The following is a 10,210-nucleotide window of genomic DNA, read 5'->3' on the forward strand; positions in this document are numbered from 1 at the left end:
GGCTTCCTCCTTTCCTGCACTTCCTCATGTGGGTCTCCAGGTCATTTCAGCCACAGAAAAGGTAGAATTGGCAGCCAGTCTCCGTGGGTCCTGAAATGAGTCCCTTGATTTGCTCATTCAGTTCCTTCGTGTGTCTTAGTGCCTGCTTGGCTTCCAGCTCTGTTCTTGTCCTTGAAGAGCCTGCCCGGGGGCAACCACATAAGTGTGGTAGTTAGAAGGTGGGGTGTGCTTTTCAACAGCCGTGCTTGACAGGCCCCTTAACGTCCCTTGCTCCTCTCTCCCGGCGTCTGAACCCTGGGCCGTACGCTAACATCATCAATCTCGGCAGCTGCCACCTCCTTCCCCAAGTGTCCTTCCCCTGGTGGAAGCGCCAGAGAGCCTCTTCCCAGGTTCCCCAGGGGACTCAGCTGACGCCTCTCTGATCCTGCTGTTCAATTCCCAAGGGTCTTTCCCCTACCCAGCAGTTTGAACACCTGTCAATCTTTGGGGTGCAGTTCGAAGCCTCTGAAAGCATACTTTGAAAATTACACGATGTGATGTCTTCCCAGACACACTCCCTGATCCTGTTGGCTCATTCACTCACTTATTAAATGTTAGGTTCTTGTTTTGTGCCGGCTCCGAATGGGGGTTGGAGAGCCGAAGCTTGGTAGGAATAGCTTCGGCCCTTATATATTTATAGAATTTATAGTCCAGCATCAATGAACCTCTCTTTTTTTTTTTTTTTTTTTTTTTTTTTTAATAGAGGCATGTTCCATTTATTTATTTGTCTGCTTGTTTGTTTGTTTTTTGTTTATACATGCACTGGGTACAGTCAGAAGCGCGGGAGGGTGAGAGAATTCACCAGAGCCAGAGCGGGGAGCAGAGTAGGCAGAAGGACCGAAGTACACTGCTGAGGGGAGCAGCGGGCGGCAGGAGAGGTCTGCGCACCATGTGGGACCCTCCTCCGGTGGCCGGGGAGCAGCCGGGGATCGAACCGGCGCCGCAGAGGCCGCGGGCAGCTTCGCAACCCAGCGCTCAACCGCTGCGCCACCGGGGAGGCCCAATGAACCTCTCTTTTAAGGGAACTTAGTCAGGTGAGCCCAAGGAGTCCTGCCCTGGCCCCGAGCAGGCTCTCGTGCTGGCAGCCTGGTAGGGGAGTCCCCGTGCCGGTGATGCTCGAGGGGCGCCTGTGGGAAGCCCCAGGAGATCCGAATGGGTGTTAGGAGAGTTCTTGCTGATTCTCGCAGGGACCCAGATCGCCACAAGGAACCAGCGTGGGTCGCTTCCCACGTCTGTGGGCCTCGGGAGGTTCCTTCGAGTTCCCAGGACCAGTTTTGCACTTGGACATATTCTAGGAAACATTAGTTCACTGCACCCTAGGTAAACTTTCAAACAAACAGCAAAGAAAATAAGATCTGGAGAGCTGGCTTGGAGGCTGAGTTGTTTGCACTAACCTCTGTAGTAGGCAGCTCTAGGGAATTTTATTCATAAATTTGCCAGATATTGACTGGCCGTTCCTGCTGTGACATGTTCCGATTCGCACTCCCGCCTTGTGAGACCAAGATGAGTCCGGTGCTGACTCCCGGGTCCTTGGAAGAGGACCACGTCTGTTTGTCTGGTGACTCCAGCAGCTAAAACTTACCTGGCACATAGTAGGTGTTTTCTGAATGATTCTTGTTTCCAGGGAATCCTTAGGGTGCAGCTTAAGCTCTACTGATGCCACATTTTTGTAGCATTATTCTGGTGCTTAGCCAGCATTTATAATATGGTGGGGCTTTTTAAAAAGTTTCTGCCTTTGAAAAAAGGTCACACCATTAATGAACCTGAATGTAATTGAATTTAGGGGACAGCGCATGGACTCTCCAGTACTTCGAATAACAGTTTCTTCTTTCTTCACCAGCAGTGTAGTTGACATTTTACCACAACTGTTACTTTCGTTTCACTTGACATCTTTATTCCCTTTCTTGGAATTTATATTTCCATTGCCTTCGTGTTTGTGTTTCAGTTCTTCCTTCTAAGAGCTAGAGACCTGTGACTAATCAGAATCATTAAAATCACAATTTCAGATTATTAATGATTTTATTGCTCTCATAGAGAATCAGTGTTTTTGATACAGTTCCTACTCATAATTTTTAAGTAGAGCAATTTTTAGCAACAGTTTTTATCAGGTAAAATATCTTGGGAAGCTTTGGATTCTTTTTTCTAAAAGAACTTGAATGCAAAACAGTTGTAAAAATTGTATTTTCTTTTTCTAGGATTTACTTACAAGACATAAATTGCTCAGTGCAGAATTTTTGGAACAACATTATGATAGAGTAAGTATATGAAGTACTGTTTTAAAATAGCAAATTGTGTGAGTTTTGTTATTGGAAATGAAAGATTTAAACTGGATCCTATACCAGAATATTTATTGTTCATAAGTAATGTGTTTAAATGTACTTTAATTCTCTACTGAAACATAGTCTAGACTGTTACTTGGTCAGAAACAAAAAGGTAGTCTTTTGCTTGGCACATTGCCCTTCTCACCTTTTCTGGCTTTAGAAGGTGGGAATAAAGCTCCCAGCTCCCTGCTGCTGGCTAATAAGGTACAGAGAAGATGCGGGAGGATTCTCACGTGCTCAGGTTTTCCTCCACCCCTGCTGCTCACCAGGGAAGGAGGCGGTGTTGGTGGGTGCTGGTGGGAGGAGCGGAGCGAGCAGCCTTAGGCAGCAGCTCCAGCCCCTGCCCCCAGCCGCCTGTGTGCAGTCCTGCCTGCTGGCCTCTGGGCCTCACTGTAAATGGCAACACTGGACTAGGCCAGCGAGAGGTCCCTTCCAGGCTTCTGGAAACAAGTGCTTAGTCTGTCCACGCCTCCGGTGCCCTGCCTGAAGGTTGGTCCCTGGTCCTCCCAGTGGCCTGGGTTGCAGTCCCCCTGCACTGCCCTGCTCTCCACCGCCCAGTGCTCCTGTAACTTCCTCATTGTCCAAGGCCTGATAGATGCTCCTAGAGAAGCCATGTTAATAACAGCCCACTTAGAATCCCTAGATGTGGCTTAGGCAACTTCCACTACTAGTCACTTGGCTTCTTGCAATCCTAGGTATTAATACCCTGTTGCTTACTTTGCTGTCAGACTAACTTGTAAGGTTCTTGGAGGTAAAGCCTGTGCTTCTAAATGTTCTGTCCTTTCTGCCTGCATTTCTTGTCCATCCCCAATAACATCACCACGAAGTGCTGAGCGCACAGTCAGTCCTTCAGAAACAGCCTCATGTGACTTGAACATTGCTGGTCATTTATGTTTATTTCTGCCCTTGTGTGTTTGGGTACAGATGTGTTTCTGCATGTCTGTAGGTATAAAAGGTCAGCACTGTCTTGTCGGTGCCTTGTGATCAGAGTCAGAAGTGAGAGCTTTGGCCCAGGTGCCTGGAGTCTGGATTCAAGTCCCCCCGCCCTGGGCCACCAGGCCCTGGCCGCAGCTGTTCACCCGGTGCCTTCAGCCCTAAAGGAGCCTCGGGTGGCCCCAGCTGCCGTGCCAGGTGCCAGACACGGCGCCTGCCTCCCCACCCCCCAGCAGCACCTCATACATGTCAGCTCTTAGATCCTATTGCTGTGTGGTCCCAAAGATTCCCCCCTACCCCAGCACACAAGTATCTTAATTTCAAGCTTGTCAGAGATACAAGCTCACTAATTTCCAAGACATTTACTACTGCAGTGACATATGTTTAATTTTGTAATTAAATATTTTTCCTTCCTGTTATTAATGGATGACGTCAGCAGGATTTAAAAAAAAATTATGTGAGGCATCTAACAAAAACGTATACAGTCAGTCAGTTGATGGAGGGGAGGTGTGGGTAATTTAAATTAAACGAGGGGTCAGGCTGTTACCCAAAAGCGTGCATTCTAAAATCTTAGCTGCTTTGGCTTGGAGCTTCCGAATAACCAAAGCATCAAGGGAAACACAAGCAGTGACGAGATCACAGTGTCTGTAAAGCGAAGCATTTGTGCCCGTCACTCAGAAGAAACGTTTTTTTCAGCGCTGGGAGCTGAAATGGATCTCCCCTTGGCATTCGTAGAAGGGGGTGAAATGCAGTGTCAGGAATGTGATTCCTGGGAACAAACCTGAGGGCGCCTAGCAGCACTTTGTTCCGGCCCAGGAATGAAAGCTGATGATGGAAGGCGTGCGCCGACCCTGTGGGCTTCAAGCCCTTCCCTGGAGAAGGGTTTCTAGCCACCAAGCTTAGCCTGAAAAGGAGCTTGAAGAAGAAATTCAGCAGAAAGGCTAAATTTGCACTGTCAAGAATTGAAGTTTACATAGTCTCTTCTGACTCAAGGTGGATCTCATTGTTTTGATCGTCATCTTAAGGCCAAGGTAGGCTTAAGGCCTTGTCCAAGAAGAGCAAAGTCTAACTTTTTTCACACTCGATAGACAGCTTCCGCCTCTGCGGAGGTGAGCATAAGAAGTAATGTGCAGACAGTTGCCACCAGAAAACCTCTCCTCCAGGGCCTCCCCTGTGCCACACTGGGTTGAGCGCAGCGCTATGAAGCTGTCTGCAGCCTCTGCAGCACGGGTTCGATTCCCTGCCGGCCAGGGAGCTACCCACATGGCGGGGCAGACCTCTCCTGTCTCTTCCGCTCCTCCCCTCAGCAGTGTCTTCGGTCCATCTGCCTGTTCTGCTCCCCACTCTGTCTCTGGTGAATCCTCTCACCCTCCCGCGCCTCTGGCCTGTACCCCACTTCTTATATAAATAAAAATAAATCTTTTTTTTAAAAAAAAAGAAAGAAAAAAGAAAAAGCCTCTCCTCCCAGGGACCAGACAGGGATCCAGGACCCAAGACCCACAGCCCTGCTGTCTGTTGTACTGTGGAAGCAGCGGGAAATGATGCACCAATGAATTTCTTTGCAGTACACGAGTGAGCAAAGAAACAAAACTCTAAATCTATATGTCTGCAGGCTAACTGGTCTCCTGCCCTCATGCTTTGAATGTGTAGCCCTGGCCCCTGTACATCCCTCCTCCCTGCCTCAATCTGCTGCTTATCCTCACCGTTGAGGACACGGCTCCTGTCAGGGACGCCATGTGTAACTCTAGTGGACACTTGTCACCTCTCAATCTGCAAGCACTTGCATTCGCCAGGCCTGCGCCCATACTGTGCTCCTCCCTTTCTCTCCCCGCCAAAAATATTTTCCCTGTTTTTAGAAGAAATGACCCAAATTTGAGCCCCAGCCCTGTATTCTCTAGGGCACCGGCCTGTCCGGCGCAGGCCTGCGTATCCTCTCCTGTGCTTAGTCATGTTCTCTTCTTGCTTGGGACATTGAGAGAACAGGTAACTTTTATCTTTGAACCAGCAGAGTTGTGAAAATTAGTAATTTTCTAATCTTAGCACCAAGAAATGAGAGCTGACCCAGCAGTGGGGGAAAGTTGTGGCTCCTGCACAGGGAGCTTGCGGTGACAGAACAGGAGCGAAGTGGAGCTCCGCACGGGCTTGAATGAAGCTGGAAGGGGGTGGGTCCCAGGAGCCCTCCTCACAGATGGCGCCAGTAGGTGCCCCCCAGGGCTCTCGGACCCAGTCAGGAAGGCCGTGACACAGTGGCACTAACAAGCAGGCCCTGCCTTTGCGGTGTGAGAACTTGTGCTCAAGCTTTATCAACAGTGTCTGCCGACTTTTAAAAAGAAATCACGCTGATACATGTTTTCTTGTCTTTTAGTTCTTCAGTGAATATGAGAAGTTACTTCATTCAGAAAACTACGTGACAAAAAGACAGTCCCTCAAGGTATATGGATTGTTTATCTTGTGTAGTTTATTTCTCTTTGCCCTGTTTTTTATTTGGGGAAAGGGAGATGTGCTGGTCTGTGTCTCAGACTTGGGGGTGCGGGGTGCATTCGTCACGGTCAGGGTTTATATGGGGAGGGCTGGGAAGTGGCCGGTGCATGGTGCCTGCCCCCTTCTTGTGAGTCAGGAATGCACAGAATTTTGAAGAGGACTTTATCTCTTGGCAATGCAGAGTTTTAGATTTTGAAGTTTATTTTTAAAACCCAGGGTCATATCCACTAGATGCAGGCGCTGTGGGTGGTGTCTCCCCAGTGCTGCCCAGCAGGCACAGGCTTAGGGGGCTGCCCCAAAAACAGGATGTGACCGATTCCATTTCAAACTTAAATTGATCCATTTAAGAGTCTATCATGGCTTGGCAAACTACAGCCCATGGCGAAAACCAGCTCACTGTCTAGTTTTGTAAATAAAGTTTTATTGGCACGTGGACCCCTACGTGGATGGTGTCTGGCTGTGCCTGTCTGGTAAGACCGGCCCTCTCACCTTCGGGTGGTCTGTGCCTCGGGCAGCTGTGGATGGAATGTTCACTCCGCTTTACTGCTGATTGCTTGTCTCCAAAAGCATGTGAGTCACCGGAGGTCCCAGGGGCAATCTTCCCTGTGATCCTCAAAGCGAGGCTTCCTCTGCCAGGGACCTCGGGATGTCTGAAGGCCAGAGGAGCGCTCCTCCCGCATGGCAGCCAGGCATGAGCAGCTGGTGACGCCATTGTCTCCCCAGGCCAAGGAGGCCAGACAGGCTTGCTGTGGGTGGTAGCTTCTGGAGGGAAGCCTCTTCGTGGGAGGAAGGGAGATTTTTTTCTTGCAAATCAGTAAACTGTGACCAAAATCTGGATTCTTGGGCTGCGTAGATACAGAGCAAGGCTTTCACAACCTTCCTGCTCCTTCAGAAGCACCAGCATGAAAAGGCAGGTGGACCGGCCATGTCACCATCCCTGCCATGCCGAGGCAGGGCTCCCTCGGAGCTCCCGCAGTTCGTGATGCCCCCTGAACACTCGGAGCAGTTTGAGCACCAGGGATCCTTTAATTGGGTTTTAATTTGTATTTCCCTTTTCTGTGCTCACACTGCCGCTGGTCCCTGCATTTATGTCACTGGCATTTGCGTTCCCCGGGCAGTTTTTATTTTTATGTTCAAAGACATTTAAAGACTCACAGTCATCCTTAGAGCGCTGTGCTGAAATGAGCTCTTTTTAGTTTTTCTTTGGTTTTTGTGATGGAAAATGAACCGCCAGAAAGCGACAGGCCTTCCCGGCCCTTACGCACGTCTGCAGGAGAGGACGTGCTCGTCGAGGCTCACCCTGAACTGGGGAGTCTGTGGTTCAGATGGATGGGCTTTTGGAGTCCTGTCAAGTCTTTACAAATTCTAATAAACCCCAAATCCTGAGAATAGGTTTGTTTTCCTCCAAGTCACGTTATTCTTGACTTAACATGACGACGTGTCTCTATCTGGAGACTCGAGGACTTGGAACCAGCAGGGAGCAGCAGAGGCAGCGAGCTTAGCCCTCTCCTTCTGCTCTCGTGTCCCCCCCACCGCCACCCCCCCGCAGCCTCAGCCTAACATCTTTGCCTGTGTTCACGTTTCTCTCTCACTCCATGCCCATGAGGGGTATGCAGGTCCTCTTAGCCACTCCCATTACAAGGCGATGAAACTGGGGCGCAGGGACAGCAGGAATGGGCTGCAGGTCACCCAGCTCACAAGGAGCGAGCAGAGAGCCAGGGTGCAAGCCCCAGGCAGGCCAGTGCCGGGCCAGCTCCCCACTGCAGGCCACTCCACCTGCACGCTTGGCTGACTAGATGTCAGCATCATGACAGCACAAAGCTGTGACTCCGGTTTCAGGAAGAGCTGAACTTAGAACCAACAGCAGCAGTTTTTAAGTTTCGGGCTGGTTGGGTGTTAACGACTACGGAACTCCGCTCCCCGGGAGGCACAGGTTTGCTGGATATTGTTTTAGCTTTATCGATGGCATTCGTGACGGTGAGGGGGTCCCTGAGAAAAACTGAGAGGACCTTCATGATACTTTGATTAAGGAGGAACAGAAAAGTCTTCATTTTTATTAATCTTTCTGAATCAGCTAAGATAAAATAACTTCGGCCTCTGCAGACGTGAGTGTATGGGAAACGCTGGACCTAAATAAAACACTTGTCCTGTGACGTTCGGACAAGTAAAATTATTTTTTAAGTAAGTCAAGGTTTGCGGCTCGTTAACAGGAGTTGCCAGGGACTCACCTTCCGCACACGGGCTTTGGCGGGCTGTCTAGTGAGTGCAGATGCGCCTGAGCGAACAGGCCCTGGCCACCTCATCCCGCCTCCCCCCCACCCTGTGCCCCATGTCGCACGCCCTGCAGGGTTAAACCCCCAAGACGAGGCTGGTGTCCCGGCGTCCACAGCGCCTGCCCGTGTGATGAGTATGTGTGAATTGCTTCTTAGCCTTCGATTTTTCTTAAAATCCTAATGATGATGTAAGCGTCGTCGTTTCATTGTCTCCTCAGCTTCTTGGCGAACTGCTATTAGACAGACACAACTTCACAATTATGACTAAATACATCAGTAAACCCGAGAACCTCAAGTTGATGATGAACCTTCTACGGGACAAAAGTCGTAACATCCAGTTTGAGGCCTTTCACGTGTTTAAGGTAGAGTCCCCGCCCTGGGCCCGCCCTCCACGCACTGCCCCGCGCCTGCCTCAGATCCCTGACGTGTGGGCCTCATGCTGGTTACCTGAGTCACCAGCCGGAGGCTCTGGGCATCAGGGCCCCCCTCCCCGGTTCACACAGAGCGAAAGGGGATCCGTCCTTGCGCTGCCCGTGGAGGTTTTTATTCTAAAATCAGAGTCTGTATTTCTACCAGCCACTGGGAGTGTCGGCTCTCTTTGTGCTAAAACATGCCATTTTTTGCCAAATTGTAAAATAGGTCTCGTAAAGCAGAGCCTCTGAGCTGCTGACCCCCTCGCACTGGTCTGCGTGCCCCCGGGCTGTGGGCCGAGGAGCGCAGATGTCCCTTTGTGTCCTGTTCTTTCCCTGGACTGACGGTGCTCTCTCCCCACGCAGGTGTTTGTAGCCAACCCCAACAAGACGCAGCCCATCCTGGACATCCTCCTCAAGAACCAGGCCAAGCTCATAGAGTTTCTCAGCAAGTTCCAGAATGACAGGACCGAGGACGAACAGTTTAACGATGAGAAGACCTATTTAGTTAAACAGATCAGGGATTTGAAGAGACCAGCTCAGCAAGAAGCCTAATTTCCAATAAACACCTAAAATATTAAATCCAAATTCAGCATTTGCTGTTAGCTATTCCGCATCAGCACTCTTACGATTCATGAGGAACATTACTGCTAATCTGCTGTTAAGTGAACGGTTTTTCCTTTTACCTATTTTGTTTCTTAGTCCGAGTTGGAGAACGTAGCTGCTGCTTCCTTGCACACTAGAGCACACGTGGACTTTTCTTGATCTTTGTGTCATTTCAGAAATCCAAGACTCCTTTGCTGTGGGAGTTCGGAAGGCGGCTGGTTCCCGAAGGCAAAGGTCTGGGTGGTGGTGGGGCGAGGGGAGGGGGCGCCGGCCTCTCCCGCCTAGAGATCTGAGCGTGGCTTCCTGGCCAGGTTGCCCACTTCGCAGAGCAAGACTCGGGGGGGCTCTAGTGGAAATCAGAGGGGAACTGTGTCAAAGATGAGAGCTTTGGGCAGGTAAAGTTGACATAAGAATAAATGATGTTGAGACTTAGCAACTTCTCGAAAGTAGGATGCTTCACAAGGTCATAGAGGAAATGTATATATGCTTTTCACGGCTTTCTAGAATTTTTTGACTTTTGATTTTCTTGAGACTTGTAAACCTGGATATGTTGAAGGGTATTTGTTAATTTTACTTTTTGAAGGTATTTTAAAAGAGTAGCTCTAGGAATGACACCTTGCATTTCATTTCAACAATGCTTACAGGTTTCTTTTGTACATAATTCTTAGAATGCTCATTTCTTTTAAATGATTTAATTTGTACAGCAGAGGAATGTTATTGTATTGTAACTATTACCTAATATTGAGTTTTTGCAAAAAATGAATGCTCATATGTAATTGAAATACTTCAGATCACATGAAAATGCTGATTGAACATTTAAGTACCACAGCATTAAAAGAAAAAAGTAAACCAATCTTTGTATCCAGTTACCGAGTAGGGTGCCACCCGGGCCATCAGGCAGACCAGGCTCTGTCAGCTGTACTCTCCTGCGTGACGTCGGCCTTACGTCCCATGAGTCACGGGTTCGCCAGATCTATGAATGATACAGATTATGCTGAGTTAATGCTGATTCGGGGCGGGGGGTGGGGGTACCTGTGTAGAGCACCTTTTCTTTCTTAGAGTAAGTAATCCCGTACCGTAGTCGTGGCCATGACTAGCTGAGACTTGGCTTCTCTGAGGGGAAGAGTCCTTCGCAGTCTGAGGTGTC

General features: G+C 49.4%; 1 protein-coding gene across 3 annotated transcripts in view; it reads left to right on the forward strand.

The window, feature by feature from the left end:
- The window catches only part of CAB39 (calcium binding protein 39), a gene marked incomplete at its 5' end in the record, with an annotated part of 46,767 nt that extends 37,725 nt beyond the window's left edge, over positions 1 to 9,042 (forward strand). For 2 of the 3 annotated variants that reach the window (XM_084253142.1, XM_084253144.1), the window contains 4 exons: positions 2,235 to 2,294; positions 5,659 to 5,724; positions 8,266 to 8,409; positions 8,824 to 9,042. In XM_084253142.1, the coding sequence (XP_084109268.1) occupies positions 2,235 to 2,294; positions 5,659 to 5,724; positions 8,266 to 8,409; positions 8,824 to 9,012 (459 nt within the window). In that variant the 3' untranslated portion in view covers positions 9,013 to 9,042. The remainder of the gene's footprint in view (positions 1 to 2,234; positions 2,295 to 5,658; positions 5,725 to 8,265; positions 8,410 to 8,823) is intronic. The other variant, XM_084253143.1, reaches the window with a different exon arrangement.
- Positions 9,043 to 10,210: the final 1,168 nt, after the last annotated feature.

Source organism: Talpa europaea (assembly GCF_964194135.1).
Source record: "Talpa europaea genome assembly, chromosome: 1".
Taxonomy (NCBI): domain Eukaryota; kingdom Metazoa; phylum Chordata; class Mammalia; order Eulipotyphla; family Talpidae; genus Talpa; species Talpa europaea.